Genomic DNA, 16,839 nt, shown 5'->3' with positions numbered 1-16,839 from the left:
CCATCAGGACGGTGTTCAGGGCTCAGGCTCTGGTTCCTGTCTGCTGCCGTTGCATCATCGGAGCGTTTGGTTGGTCTGTTGGCGTTCAGGGTGCAGGATGCCAGGATGCCCATCACTCAGGACAACGCCCTCAGCATCCTCCCTCTGCTGGAGGACTGGAACAAAACTCAGAGCACAAGAGCACAGAAGGAGCAAAACCAGAACCAGGACACTTCTGGGGACAAGGTAACGCACCTCTAACCTGATGTTCTACAGAAAAAGTATTTACCGGATTCCGTTTTTAAATGATGATTTCTTTTATTAAGTGTAAATCCATCCAGACCTACCTGGTCCTCTGTGAAACAGTCATTCCCCCTGACCCTGATAACTGGATGTTCACTGTCAGTGAGTCTTTCTCATCACTGTGGAGGAATGTTGTCCCATTCTTCTCTGCAGAATAGTTTTCATTCAGCCACATTGGAGGGTTTTCCAGCATGAACAGCCTGTTTAAGGTCATGCCACAGCATCTCAGTCAGATTCAAGTCCAGACTTTAACTAGACCACTCCAGAACCTTCATCTAGTCTTTAGTCCATTCAGAGGTGGACTTGCTGGTGTGTTTGGGATCATGGTCCTGCTCCATAACCCAGGTGTTTTTGAGCTTGAGGTCATGAACTGATGGTCGGACATTCTCCTTCAGGATTTTCTGCTAGAGAGCAGAGTTCATGGTTCTAGTGGTCCAGGTCCTGGTCCAGACCATCACACTACCACCACCGTGTCTGACTGTTGGTCTGATCTTCTTCTGATGAAATGTTGTGTTAGTTTGACTCCAGATGAATCCGCACACCTTCCAGAAAGTTCTACTTCTGTCTGCTCAGTCCTCAGAATATTTCCCAGAAGTCTTGGGGATCATCAGGATGTTTGTAGTCAAATGTGAGACGAGCCTTTGTGTTCTCTTTGCTCAGCAGTGGTTTTGGCCTTGGAGCTCTCCCATGATGCCGTTGTTGCCCAGTCTCTTTCTAAATGTTGAATCATGAACTCTGACCTTAACTGAGTCGGTGAGGCCTGCAGGTCTTTCGATGTGGTTCTGGGTCCCTCTGGGACCTCCTGGATGAGTCGTCCATGTTCTCTTGGAGTCATGTTGGTAGGCTGGCCACTCCTGGGAAGGTTGACCAGTGTTCACAGTTTTCTCCATGTGTGGATAATGGCTCTCAGCATGGTTGGCTAGAGTCCCAAAGCCTTGGAAATGTCTCTGTAACCCTTTCAGACTGATATATGTCAGGGACTTTGTTTGTCATCTGTTCTTCTTTAGATGGTTCTGTGATGTGTTGGAAATCTTTGGGCTTCACTTTATCAGACTGGTTCTGTTTAGGGGGTTTCATCAGGTCTGGGTTTAGACAGTCAAACTGATATCATTGGTCAGATGAGTTGTATTTAACCATCATCATGGTGTCAGCATTATTAGACCTCCATGTTCACCTGACCCCTTCAGCACCGTTACCTGTCTGGTGACATCATCACCACATCCTCCTCTGATTGGTCTGAAATGGTCCAATAACACAAGGAACACAGCTGTTTACTAAAGACCCACTTCAACTAAATAAAAACACTTCAACAGTGATAAGAGGCTCTGATTTTTCAGATTCACGTTAATGATGCAAAATATAATAAAACATTAAGAAATGTAAAAGATTTAATTCTGCTATGAGACGTTTTAGTCTGAAAGTGAAATCTGGATTAAATCTGAATCCGTGATATCGGTCCAGAAGATGAACGAAGTCGGTCTTGCATCCATAAAAACTGTAAGCTCATGAATCAGAGCGTCAGTCTTGTGGATTCATGATATTAATGTCATCCATTTCCAGGGTTTATCCGCTCTAATTTCAGCTTTTGATCTCTGGTGTTGGATGTGAATCTTAAATCTCTGTCAGCCTTAATTCTCCATCGTACCTCCAGGCTCCAACCTCTGTGGACTTCCGTGCCCTGCCGTATTAAAAGAACTGATTCTTCTTCAGTGGTTTTATTAATACGGGACGGCAGAGGGAGATGGATTATAGGCCAGTTAAAGTGGGATAGTTTTCATGGTGGGCGTTCATGTCCTGCAGAAATCAGAGCTGCTGAAGCTCTGTGACCTACTGACTATGAGCCCGTCTCCGTGGCTGTTATAACAGCGAGTTAACCCAGTTAATTCCACTCTGATGGCTGGATTAGACTCCATGGAGCGGCTTATACTGAGGTTTATATAACGACGAATGATCCGACATCAGGGCTCCTCGCTATGGGATTCCCGCTGCTCGCTGCAGCGACGATTGTCTTCAGTATCAGAAAGATCACTGAAGTCCAGGAAAGTGCTGCAGAAACTTTCAAGGCCGAGATTTATAGAATGCATCGAATGGATTTATCTTTGTCCTGAACTTGGCTGCTGTACAGTGGCTCTGAGAATCTACTGGCCCTGTTTAAGAATGTAAAAATGAAGCATTCTGGGACTTTTTTCACCTTTAATTAGGGCCCAAGCACCGAGGGTGCGAGGGCCCTATTGAAATCCTTAGGATTATTATTTTATACGTTTGGCTGGACTTTTGAGTATCTGAACATGCACGAAAACTCATGAAAACTGGCACGGACATGTGGCCTGCTGGAAATTTTGATATTTTAGAGGTCCTCCATATGAGTGTGGGAAATTGGCTCAACAGTGCCCCCTAAACTATAGCCCTAGACACTGTTTCACCTACAGGAATGAAATTTGGTACACATATTCAGCTTCTTATACTGTGTTCCATTTACCTCGGAGAGTCAGAACTGGGAATGATGTCACATTCGTCTGCAAATACAGATTTCCCAGTTGTCTGTGTTCCATTTGTCACAACGGATTGAAAAAAAATGAGTGTCTCCAGAGTCACTTATTTTGGTTGGATGTAGAGCAAACCAGCTCCAAAGTTCGGTTTGCAGAAAAGGATGTAGTTTATTATTATGACAGTGGCAACAGAAACTGTCAAAAGCTTTATATTTTGAGTTTAATTGTATTATTTGATAAATATTATATCCATATGTGTAAATTGGCTGAAAATCTATAAAAGATACAACAATCTAAAATGGAAATAGGATATTATATGAGCTCACTACATGGAATGAAAACTCTGGACATTAGTGAATCCCTAAATATGTTTATTTAATTTCTAGGTACCCCATGTATATGTTAATTTGTATATACACGGGTAAATCATTTAAATAATACTTGTAAGTATGCATGTATGTGCTTTACATATATCAATAAAGAAGTTTGAAAAATGACGTATGGCGTTATTGCATTAGTCTGTCATTGCTTTTAGCGTCATTGATCAGTTGTTAGCTGATAAATCTTTGAAACAGCACACTGCGCAGTACTTCATGTATTGAAAGACTGTTGCTGCACTGACAAACAACAAAAGTTTCTGAAAAAAAGGTCAAAATCAAAACTCATGTCACCAAACGAACAGGACGTCTGGCATTTTGAATTTTAATTTTTCTAACAAAAAAAAAAACAAAAAAACAGAATGAAGCTATTTCCAGGGATCCTTCTGGAATTAACTTCAGGGAGTCTTCTGGTCCTCTTAAAATTTGATCTGCAGCTAGAAGATTTGCTGCCGTTACGCAACGCATGGCTGCAAACTGACTCAGTGCCGTGATAACGACATATTGCATATTTCAATGAGCCACCTTTATTGAGACAAAGCAATCTTTTATGGTATGCTTTAGTCAGCTACACTGTGTATTACTGCTTCATGCTGGCTGTAATGTACATGACCAATCAGAGGATTTTAGATTGTTTGTGTCTCTAAAACGATGCATTTAGCAGCTATGCCACAAGCCCGTTGTGCACCAAACCCCGAGGTGCGTGAAGGTGCGAGGGCCCGATCAGTGCGCTTGCAGCCCTAGTGTGACCTTTAATAACTAGAATAAAACACATAAATTCCTCTAGGAGCTATTTTAAAAAACTGACCTGACAGAAACCTGCCTGTATAAATCTGCACGCCCCTGGACTAAAACCTTATTAAAGCTCATTTCAGTCTCATAACAGCAAGGTTCAAAGTTTTCTTTATTATCCCTGCAGATCAGTAAAACCTTCATCCATCCATCATTCATCCATCCATCACCCATCCATCTTCCATCCAACATTCATCCGTCTTCCATCCGTCATCCATCCATCACCCATTTATCTTCCATCCAACATTCATCCATCATTTATCCATCATTCATTCATCATCCATCCAACATTCATCCATCATCCATCTATCAACCATCCATCTTCCATCCAACATTAATCCATCATCCATCATCACCCATCCATCTTCCATCCATCATCCATCCATCTTCCATCCATCTTCCATCCATCATTCATCCATCACCCATCCATCTTCCATCCAACATTCATCCATCATCCATCCATCACCCATCCATCTTCCATCCAACATTCATCCATCACCCATCTATCATCCATCCAACATTCATCTATCATTCATCCATCATCCATTCATCATCCATCCAACATTTATCCATCATCACCCATCCATCTTCCATCCAACATTCATCCATCACCATCCATCTTCCATCCATCATCCATCATCACCGATCCATCTTCCATCCATCACCCATCCATCTTCCATCCATCACCCATCCATCTTCCATCCATCATCCACCCATCACCCATCCATCATCCATCCATCACCCATCCATCTTCCATCTATCATCCACCCATCACCCATCCATCATCCATCCAACATTCATCTATCATTCATCCATCATCCATTCATCATCCATCCAACATTTATCCATCATCACCCATCCATCTTCCATCCAACATTCATCCATCACCATCCATCTTCCATCCATCATCCATCATCACCGATCCATCTTCCATCCATCACCCATCCATCTTCCATCCATCACCCATCCATCTTCCATCCATCATCCACCCATCACCCATCCATCATCCATCCATCACCCATCCATCTTCCATCTATCATCCACCCATCACCCATCCATCATCCATCCAACATTCATCCATCATTCATCCATCATCCATTCATCATCCATCCAACATTCATCCATCCATCACCCATCCATCTTCCATCCAACATTCATCCATCCATCACCCATCCATCTTCCATCCAACATTCATCCATCATCCATCCGTCACCTATCCATCATCCATCCAACATTCATCCATCATCCATCCATCTTCCATTTATCATTCATCCATCATCCATTCATCATCCATCCAACATTCATCCATCATCCATCCATCACCCATCCATCTTCCATCCAACTTTCATCCATCATCCATCCATCACCCATCCATCTTCCATCCATCTTCCATCCATCATCCATCCATCATCCATCCATCTTCCATCATCACCCATCCATCTTCCATCCATCATCCATCCATCACCCATCCATCTTCCATTCATCATCCATCCATCACCCATCCAACATCCATCCAACATTCATCCATCATTCATCCATCATCCATTCATCATCCATCCAACATTCATCCATCATCCATCCATCACCCATCCATCTTCCATCCAACATTCATCCATCATCCATCCATCACCCATCCATCTTCCATCCAACATTCATCCATCATCCATCCATCACCCATCCATCTTCCATCCAACATTCATCCACCATTCATCCATCCACATCCATCTAACAAACAGATCCAAAGGCCCAGAGGGAATCAGAACCAGTCTTTATGAGTAGGCGTCTATCTGCTGTCTCCACTCGGCTACATCTGACTTCTCTTCCTTGTAACAACCTGTTCTGTCAGGTTTTGATGTATTTTCCAGGTCAGTCCTCAGACTTCTAGCAGGGTTCTGGACTCTGACAGGGCCGGTCCAGAACCTGTATCTTCTGTTCAGGCCCGTTCAGTGGTAGATTTTATGAACGCTTAGGGTCTTTGTCACACTGTCAGGAGAGAACTGGCCCCCATCTTCATCTTTCTGTCAAAGACCTGAGAGTAGGTAAAGGTAGGAGGTATGAGGAAGAAGATTCTACTTCCTGGTTCTCTACTGAGATCTCTCTTTTTTTATCTGTTAACATGAACATGGATCCCTGAGTCCTAAACGGTTCATTAGGGTCACCTTAATGTGAACTCATATACTCCTGATCTACCTCTATTACCCTACAGAGCAGACTTGCCTCTGCCAATATAGCGGCAGTATGGCATTTGACCAAGCTAGTCAGTGCAGCGTCTTTGTGTGTCTGTGGTGTTACTGCCAGTATTGGCCACTATAACACAGGTTAAAATCAGACTTTAGTGTTTTTCACGCCTCCTCTCACCATCCCTTCTCTGATAATCTGACACAGATCTGAGATTTACTCTTCAGGTAGGGAACCAGTGCAGTTGCAAAACTTGAGCACATGTTATCATCAGCTCAGTTTGTAACAGTATTGACTCCATAGAAAAGCTTTTCGTGACATTTGAGTGTCTGATTTCAATCCCTTCTCCTTTTTCTTCTTCTTCTCGTCCTCCAGTCAGATCAGGACTGGTACAGGAATGGCGAGGGGGACAGTGTGTGCAGCAGCAGCAGCGTGGGCAGTTTAACCATGGACGACCTGTCTCTGTGCGTAGCCGCCATCCAGAAGCTGGTGGAGTACATCAAGTTTAACTTCCTAGAGACGGAGGACGCTCCGTTATCCAGCCCGCCCTCCTGCAGGGATGGGTTGGACGTGGAGATCCAGGCTGTCTCCATGACCAAAGAGGAGGACGACTCTGCAGAGTTCGGCCTCAGCTTCGGGAACATCCCCATCTTCGGAGACCCCGATGGGAGGAAGAAGGGCGGCCCCAGGAGGAGGAGGGACCAGGGGCCTATCATGGATGTGGGCTGTATCTGGGTGACAGAGGTGAGGAAGAAGAGCCCCGCCGCCCGCTGCGGGGGGATCAAACTGAGAGACGAGCTGCTGTCACTGAACGGACAGCTGATGGTGGGCGTGGACGTCCTTGGAGCCAGGTGAGATTGTCCCGCCCAGTGTTACTCAACCCCGTTCAACCAAAGAGCCAAAGTGTTGAAAAAAAAACTTTCCTTTAAGAGCCTTTAAGGGGTGAAAAGTGGCAATAAAAATAAGTTAAAGCTGGCAAAATAGGTAAAAAAGTTGCAAAAAAGTGGCCAAAAATGGGTTAAGGGGGTGAAAAAGGCAGAAAATGACAAAAACTGGGTGAAAAGTGACAAAAAATGTGGAGAAAAAGTGGCAGAAATGGGTGAGACGTGACAAAAAAATGGCATACGGGTGGCAATTATGGTAAAAAAGCAGCAAAAACTTGGCAAGGAAAGAGTAAAAAGTGACTTAAATTGGCAAAAAGCAGCAAAAAGCTGGAGGGAAATGGGAAAAAGAGAAGAAACATGTAATGGCAAGAGGCACCTTGAAGGGGACATATTATACAAAAATCACTTTTTCAGGTTTTTCTAACACCAGTATGTGCCCCTGGCCTGTCCACAATCCCCTCAAGTACCACAAAAATCTCTTTCTCACCTTTCAGAAAATGTGTGCTGAAACAAGCCGTTCTCAGATTTTAACCCTAATGACCTCACATGGGGAGTTAGCCCCGCCCCCATGTTTGGTTGGCCCTCCTCCACTTGGAGGAAAGCTCCACCCTCCTCTCCTGATCCTATCAGCTACCAGCTGAGATGCTGGATAGCTCAGTGGGAGGTGGATAGTTCGAATCCAGTCAGGTCCTTAACTTTGGATGAAAGTGTCTGTAACATAAGGAGAGACGCATCCATTTCCTGAGAGGGGCGTGGTGAGGGGCGGAGTCAGACAGTCATAAACACTTAAAGACACAGGCACAGAAACAGCTGGTTCAGGGCTGAAACAGAGGGGTTTTTAGACATGCAGAAATCCAATACTGGAGTGTTTTTACAGCTACAAACTTCACAGGCCTGTTTGGAGGACCGTACCGACTGGAGCCCGTGTGTGTGGTGTCAACACAGTTCATTTACTGCTCAAAGTCGTGTCGTAGCCTCCCAGACCCTGAATCGTAAATATCAAACATGTCTGATATTTATGATTCTAGGTCGTAGTGCCGCTGACGGAGTACCCACAACAACCAATGAGATTGAGCACACCGGCAGCGACACCAGACCCATCATACGTACTTTCACCACTCACAACCATAAACACAACTCTACCGTAATTCCAGCCAGGATTTCACCCTGAGTCTTTCCCTTGTTTAATGATTGTTGCTGCACCTGTAACTCACACCAGGACGGCCTGTTGTGGAGAGACAGCAAGACGGTATCGACAGACATCCGTGTTTTTTTTTCTGAAGTCACGTGATCACGCGAGGTTGTAGGCAGGTCGGCAGGTGTGTGGTCTCCAGTGATCTGACAGTCTGGCTGAGTCGTCTAGTGTGTGTGTTCAGAGGATTAAAGATGAAAAATCTTTGGAAATCGTCCTGAAGTCTGTGGTCTCCCACAGTTTGAAAATCATTCCAAATTAAAAGAATCGTCTAGTGTGTGGCCGGCCTAAGTTTGACAATTAAAGCCAACTGTAGAAGTGTGGGAAACAAACTGGAATGGACAGTTCTGAGGTAAAAATTCCTTTTTTAAGGTTTTCTGGAGGAATAATGTTTCAAATTTAGACATAAAAGATCCACACTGGTCCAATCGTTTTCACCGTTTTAGACCAGATGACACATTTTTGATGGTCATGTGTTTTTTATCTTACAGTGTGATTGGTTAAATAATCAGGTGAGATTAAAAAAACCAATCCTGTCTCTGCTACCCGGGCTAAGACATCAGAACTTTAGTCAGCACTGAAGTCAGGGACACACGCTATAAACCGGTACTGATAAATCATCCTGCAATACTCAACACTTTTTTATCATCTTGATTTTCTGATAATAAGATACATGCTGATAAAACACACCGATGGGGAAGGCGTTCTGAAACAGTAGGTGGCCTGGTGGTTTGTGATTGGTCAAACGCAGAGAAGAAGAACGGCGCAGCTGTAGACTAAACATGGCGTTTTTCAGAGGAAAACGCCATTGTTTCTGCTGATAAGGCATGGTCAGGGATGATGTGGGTCTGACTTCTATAAAGCTCTATGATATTATGTCTGTTCTGTTCTTTTAGTTGGTCTTTGTGGTCAGATAACTTTCGATGCATTCTTCTGACATCCTTGCAGCACAGATTTGATTCTGATCTTAGATTGTCCTGGAAAAATGGACGTCTGCAGACATTTCTGCTTAAAAAAATACAGGTGACTAAAAATGACTAAAAAGTGGCGAAGCAGCAGTAGCTAGCATCATGAGTGTGGTCGACTGTTTCAGCTTTAGATGTTGGTCTGTCAGGCAGCGGTAGGTCTAAATGGGTGAAGGAAAATGTCATTCCATACTTTGAATCAATGCATGCTTTCATTATTGACCATAATTAAGCTGAATCCTTGTCAATTACTCAATAACCCTTAGTGTTTGATAAAGATGGCCCCCATAAAGCCGGAGATGGACTTCCTGTTCAGCCTTGCATTTATAACCAGCTTGTCCTATTCATAGATGCCTCTAGGGGGCGCACTAGAGACTTCAGGCTGTACACTACTTGGAATGAATAGTTTCTAGGATACTTGATGATGCAGACGTCGCTGGTTCTGCAGCAGAGTTTGTTCAGTTATGTTGTGCAGTTATGTTAGGCTTTTTTAGTTGGTTTACTTTTTTATTATAATGTCATCAGGGTATAAACTTCTGTTTTTGTGGTCATCATTGAACTGACAGGCTGAAGCATGCTGGGAGCAGAGGAAGTCTCAAGAGCGTCCTCGGTCTGGATGGAAAGACTCGACCCTTTTCTGACTGTTGTCCCGTCATGAGCTCTAATGGAGCATGAAGGTGTAAACATGTAGTCCCTGTACACATCACCTGATCACCTCCATGGTTGTGGAGCTGGGGAATGCAGCAGGATTTAGAGGTGACTTATTCGATCTTCAACCACAGCCCTCTGAGGCCTGAGGAGTCACATTTTCTCCTACCATGCCAGACTGGGAATGCTCAGAGCTGGCTGCTCTTCGGTTTGTCTTTAAATGTGGATTAAATAAGGACAGAGGATGGAGGAAAGGAAACTGGCACAAACAGAAGCCAGCTACAGTGGCTCACATTAAAGAGTCGTTTAGAAGAACAGGCTCGTTCATGAACAGCTCATCATTCTTCGGTTTCTCAGCCCATGAGGTTTATCCACCTTATTCCTGCGGCCGCTACTGTAAATCTGAATATGGGCGAAATAAATACATGTATCCTAGTACACAGGGTGTCCGCGGGGTTTTAAAAAGTATTAAAAGGTGATAAATTAGAAGTGCCAAATTTAAGGCCATTAAAAGTGTTAAATGTGGTTTTAAAGGGTATTATTTTTTGAAAAATAGGTATTATTTTTACAGGCTATGAGGTGTCCTATTCTGATTGAACTTCTATCTGCTAAAGTTCGCGTTAGTTCGCTTAAACATGGGCTAGCATGTCTGGGCACATTATTGAAGATCCTCGTCTCAATCTTGAAGTCTCAACTTTGTAGGCTATGTTTGATGACGTCATATTCAGTGGTCGTAAACACGTTGCGTGCTCAACTGAGTAGCCAACTGGCTGGCTTATCTTCAGCGTCCAGACAACCATCATTGTCGTCATGAGCAAATGCAAGTTTTCTGACAGCGGGGTGGAAGACCCAGCGTTTAAGGACTGGCTCAGGCCTGCAGTAGGGAGTTTACCAAAGTTTAACCCACCACCACAAACTAGTGCCATGGTACTAGCCAACGTTAAGGCTCCAGCAACTGCGTCAGACCTCCGGGTGAGTATGGGCGCCGCAAACAACACCGCGCGCGGAGGCTGTGTGGTGTCTAAACACTGCAGTTAAACACCATTCATTGAACTCCAACAGTAATAGTGGAGCTGTTTTAAGAAATGTTTCCCAACTCTGACATCGCAAAGTCATTCACGTGTGGTAAAGACAAAACCGGTTACATCATCAGATTTGGACTAGCATCCTTCTTCAAAAAACAGCTTGTTGATGGCATCAACAAGGCTGGGCCATTCATCCAAAACGGCCCAGCTAATCACTAAATCCAATACACTCAGAAGGAGATTCATAGAGAAAAAAGAGGAACTGGTTAAAATGGACAAAATTATTGAAGAAAAGGCTGTGCAATTAAGACACTTGTCATAAGATTGTTTTGCTCATGAGTTCATATTAGGCCTAGAGCACATGTTCATGTTAAAATCAATAGCAGTTCAACAATTCATGCAGTGAATGCCAGCCAGTGTGCTGGAACTATCTCTTTATTGCACATTTTATGTCGTTTCTTAAATTTTTATTCACGAGGTGAAATAAATGTGCAATACGTGGTCAACATCAGTGAGTCTCTAAATCTATTCTGTTGTGTATAGTGTTACATACAGAGCTTAACAAATGTATCAGACCAGCTGTCATCTCTGTCTCAGAGACCATCCAGCATCATGAAGTGCTTTAATGCGGACTCTTTCATTTCAGTCAGCTCTCCACGTTTTACCATTTTGAACAGGAATGAGGAATTTCAAACTGAATTCACCCAAATGTGAGCCGGCTCACTGGGCTTCTCTGAGAAGTCAGGAATGAATCAAGCATAACATTCAACCACTAAAACTCATTTTTCTGTTCAGGAATGACAGTAAATAACTATAATTTGACATATTAATCAAGAAATATTAATGTGCTTTACTATTTTTCCTTTTTTTTGTAAATCAGTAAATTAGAAAATTCATGGCTAACAATAATAATTCTATTTTAGCATTAAAAATATCATTTGGGTTAAAGAGCTTCTACATATTGGTGTATTAACCATTGCAGAAACATAAGAAATGATTCTGGTAATTACCAATGCTGTTAATTTAGGGCAGCTGTGGCAGAAACCTGACTGTGGTTAGGGTTAGGGTGCTCTAATATTTTTGTTAAGCACTGTATATGTCAAAATCTGCGTAAACGTTAGAAAGGTCGCTGATAAACACTTGCAACTCAGTGTCGTGATGGTTTCAAAAACATTTCGAGGGTAAAAAAGGTATTAAAAGTTAAACTTAAGGATTGCTGTATATACCCTGGTACAGCAGCTGATGATAGAAGCTAACAAACAACGACAGTTGTTTCAATAGGAATTCACCTCCAATTTGTAAATATTTATATATTTTTGTAATCACATGTTCACACTGTTTGAATTGTAAGCTGTAAAAAAGTAAATAAGGAGGATACCACATCATTCCTTGGGGTCTACTGTAGCTATGAATGTGGGGGAACTTCCCGTACGGTAACAGTAATAGTAATAGTGGTTGTTCTGAAACACATATTTGCTGCAATAAATACTGCTTCATTTTTGTTAAACCAATATGAGCTGAAAGTTGTCAATATGTTCTGTAATGCTCAGTAGCTGTAGCTACGTTCGTGGTGCCATTAAATGTGACAAAGTTAAATTTGTCTTTAACTGCAGTGTTTTAAACATGCCGTTCACTGTCTAAAGTGCATCTGGGATTCTTTCATCATTAATTTATCATTGATTCTTAATTCAAAATTTGACATTTAATAAACTGAAGAGCTGACAACTTGAGTCATAGATTGTTTTGTCGATATAATTCCCACATTTTAAGAGCGATTAGTTTGTGGAATAACAATTTCAGCAACCCCACTAACTAGAACTGTAATCTGAAGGTGGTGTCCAAACTCCTATAACAAAATGTGATCATCTCTTTCTATACTGATATGGAACTAATAAAGTTAAATATGCTTGTCTAAATCAGGGGTTCTCAACCTTGGGGTCAGGACCCTATTAGGGGTCATGAGACACTGAGAGGGGGTCTCCAGATGCCTGAAAAAAACTAAGAATACTTTTTAAATTACACTGTTGCCACTTTACCTCAATTTTACCAAAGTTTAACCCTTTTTCATCACTTTATAACTCCAATTATAGAACATATTTGCCTCTTAAAACTCATTTGTGTCTATTTTAAACCCTCCATCACCTTTTTCTGACTGATTTTGTCACTTCTAAACCAATTCTTGGCACTTTCTGCCTGTTGTTGCCTCTGTTGACCCATTATTGCTCCTATTATCCACTTTTTACACCCCTTTTTTGCCCATTTTAACAACCATTTTAATCAATTTTTCATCCCAGTCCACCTAATTCCCCCATTTTTATGCACTTCAAAGCCATTTCAGCCACTTTTTAATCCCCTTTTACCACTCTTTTTGCCCGTTCTTGCAAATTTAACCTATTTTGGTTATTTTTTGCCACTTTGAACCCATTTATGTTCTTTAATAAATCCAATTTCGACACCTTTAGTGTTATTTTTATTTGAAGAAGGCTATTTACTACACAAATGAATAAATGAAGATGTGTCTTTCTTTGATAAGAGTGGTTATTGTCCAGGTCAAATATAAAATATGGTTTTTACAGCTTAGCTTCACAATGGACCATGGTTTTGCTGACCTCCATGGCCCCCAGTTTGGTTGGGTCCCAGAAACCTTCCCAGGTATCCCCCCTTATAGACGGCCTTGTCTCCACATAACTGTTCTAGGATGTTCATGGCTGTGTTCAGCCACCTCCAGGAACAGTGGGGGTCCTGGTCTCTGGCGTCTTTATTTTGGGGGTCACGGTCTGAAAAGGTTGAGAGCCACTGGTCTAGGTTATCTGAGGTAATGTCGTCACTTTGTACCCTCTAGTAGAGGGCGGAGAAATAATAATGTTATCCTGTTTGAGGGGAAGCAGTCCGAGTTTACATATTTTGGTATCAAAGTTGCTCTTATAATCACATTTAGCATCTTGTTTCAATGCAAAGTCCCATTTACACAGAACAGCCCGGAAGTTGCTCCCGTATTTCATGCAAAAAATCATGGGGGCTAGGAATAAGATGGATTCTGCTGATAGTATATCAGCATTTACATTAAAGCATGTTTGAGACTAAATGAGGATTTTAGATGTCAAAGGGGCTCAGCTAGCCTCTTAGCTCAGGACTAGACTCCTCTAGACCACTTATCCCCATAGTCTTGGTCAGGGCCCACAGTTGGGTTGCAGGAGATTTTTGTTGGTGGTCAAAAGTTTTCAGAATTTTTTTGTTCCAGTATTTAAAGACTCTGTAAGTGAAAATAAATCTGTGTTTAGGTTTGTTGTACGACAGCTCACTGTGTTCTGAACCTCCAGGTCAAATTTCGGTCAGATTAAAAATCTCTAAGTCTATAAAATTAAACTTCAAAATCATGAAAAATGAGGCAGTCAAATCTGCTCCAGGATGGTGTGGGCGTGTCTGTTGAGCTGAAGCCACGCCCACTCAGGAGAAATATGATCCTCTCAAATAAAAAAAAAAAGCTACAAAAGCTACGAGGAAATCATTCGCACCATAAGCCTGCCCTTTGACCTTTTGTTGACCTTATGATCAGCTGCTTGGCCCTGTGCCAGAGAAGAGTCAGCTGGGCTCAGATCTCTGTTCTGATGCTTGAAATGATCCGTAGACCACCTGAGCTGAGAGATCTGAGGAGTTCACCTGACTGTTAGCTTTCAACATGTGACATCAGCTAACAACAGACTGGACTGAGATCAACTGCTCTGTGATTTTATATCATTGTAGCGCTAAGGGGGAGGAACCATTCCCCATTGCCGGTCCACACATTTGCCCCGCCCAGATTAAATTTAGCCAGGAAAGAGGAGAACAACTTTCTACTAGTCTAAATCCAAACTTCAGTCACATGGATCTCAGTAGTTTCACGTGTTTATATTCCAACGTATGTCGAATGTTCAGAGCCAAAGTTGACAGGAACTTTAATGTCACATTTATGGCTGCAGTTCACATTATAACCACCTGGGGGGGGCTCTACCCTACAACAGGAAACACTCTAAATGAAAATCATGTTTGAAAAGATGAGATACGATTTAAATGGGGTGAGAGTAAAATGTATGTAATCATAATTAAATAATTGTGATATCTGTTTGAAAACCATGAAGCTGATACCCAAAGATACCCAGACCAGGACCCAGACATAATGCTAACTGCAAAGTCACTGAAAACTGACATTTTCTGACAATGCCCCCCAGGTCTTGGAACTCCTGAGGTTGTTCTGCAAATGTGATGATGTTGAGGAGACGCCGCGCTGCTCTGTGGTCATGTTTGTTGCCATGTGGCCGTCAGGACTGGACTTTTCTGTATGATTTGTAAACCTCCGTGTTCCTGTCTTTGTTTTTTTTAGTTACCTGACCGACCAGTGCTGGAACGGCGGCTGTATCTACCTGATCATGCTACGGCGAGTGAAGAGAAAGGCCCCTCCCCCTCCCTGTGAGGTCAACGGCGTCCTCGGCATCTCTGTGAGCAGTGACGGCGACAACGAACCACAGGAGGGTGGAGCCTGTGAGCCCTCCGATGGCTCAGGAAACTTCAAACGCACGCGCAAGTTTGGAGTCATCTCACGCTCGTCCTTCACTCGAGACAACAGAGACTGCTCAGACGGCGAGCTGCAGAGCTGCTACACGCCTGCAGGAGACGCCCACACAGACACCTGTCCTCAGGTGAGACCTGGCGTGCACCGGCTGCACACCGGAGGCTCGGCCACGCTGCCCACACGGAGCCACAGTCAGCTGTTGGAGAGCAAGATGGACTCAGTCAGCAGCGAACCTTCACAACAGGTGAGATGCACGCGCACACCATCAGAACGTTAACACACGCGGTTAGGTTGAGCTACAGTTAGAGCAACATCCAGGTTGTCACTGGACTACTACCCATGATACTTCTCCCTTTAGCTCATGGAGATACCTGAGGGCTGTTTGACTCAGAGGTCAACAGAGCATGCTCAGAACCCCTGGTCTAGTTCAGGTCTGATCAAAGTATAGACATGCAAGAGTAACAGGACCTTTAATTCTATTATCAAGGTAGAACAGAAATGATGGCCATGGATTTTTGCTGTATAGAAAGTGTGCAGGAGATGCTGAACATGCTGAGATTCACGTCTGATATCAGGAGGATTCATCTGTCAAAGCTGTAAGCTCTTTCTCGACCAATAAACAAACAAGAATCCACACTTAGCTTTAAAAAGAGAAAATTTCCCTGCAAATAAGATAAAGAACAGTCTCCTTATTATTGATTTATGGGTCTCTGGAGAGCAGAACATGAACACATTCATATTTTTGGATTGGGCAGTGAGAACGGCATGCTTTACTAGCGCCAGTTTGTAAATTAAAGACAGACTCTGTCAATGTTTCAAACATCTTCAGTATTTTATTTTTTAAAGGTCTAGAATTTATTTCTCTATCAGAAGGGGAAAGGGTCAAACGTTTGTTATTAGTAGGTGCAGGTCCTTGAGGATGCTCCAGAGGTTCTCAACAGGGTTAAAGGTCAGGGGAGGTGGGGGCCACACCATGAGTTTCTCTCCTTTTATGCCCATAGCAGCCAATGACACAGAGGGATTCTTTGCAGCATGAGATGGAGCATTGTCATGCTTGAAGATCATTTTGCTACAGAAGGCACGGTTCTTCTTTTTGTACCATGGAGGAAAGTGGTCAGTCAGAAACTCTAGATACTTTGCCGAGGTCATTTTCACACCTTCAGGGACCCAAAAGGGGCCTGCCAGCTCTCTCCCCATGATTCTGGCCCAAAACATGACTCCGCCCCCTCCTTGCTAATGTCCCAGCCTTGTTGGGACATGGTGGCCATCCACCAACCATCCACTACTCCTCCATCTGGACCATCCAGGGTTGCACGGCACTCATCAGTCAACAAGACTGTTTGAAAATGAGTCTTCATGTATTTCTGGGCCCACTGCAACCGTTTCTGCTTGTGAGCATTGGTTAGGGGTGGCTGAATAGTAGGTTTATACACGACTGCAAGCCTCAGGAGGATCCTA

At 43.2% G+C, this 16,839-nt stretch overlaps 1 protein-coding gene across 4 annotated transcripts in view; it reads left to right on the top strand.

Annotated features, from left to right (window-relative positions):
* The window catches only part of pdzd2 (PDZ domain containing 2), a 109,380-nt gene that overhangs the window by 50,009 nt on the left and 42,532 nt on the right, over positions 1-16,839 (top strand). For all 4 annotated transcript variants that reach the window (XM_041787829.1, XM_041787828.1, XM_041787827.1 and 1 more), the window contains exons 2-4: positions 8-225; positions 6,494-6,969; positions 15,193-15,625. In XM_041787829.1, coding sequence (XP_041643763.1) covers positions 106-225; positions 6,494-6,969; positions 15,193-15,625 — 1,029 coding nt within the window. In that variant the 5' untranslated portion in view covers positions 8-105. The remainder of the gene's footprint in view (positions 1-7; positions 226-6,493; positions 6,970-15,192; positions 15,626-16,839) is intronic.

The sequence above is a fragment of the Cheilinus undulatus genome, linkage group 5 (genome assembly GCF_018320785.1).
Source record: "Cheilinus undulatus linkage group 5, ASM1832078v1, whole genome shotgun sequence".
NCBI classification, from domain to species: Eukaryota; Metazoa; Chordata; class Actinopteri; order Labriformes; family Labridae; genus Cheilinus; species Cheilinus undulatus.
Note: the sequence above shows the minus strand (reverse complement) of the source record. Positions and strands in the feature narration are given on the sequence as shown.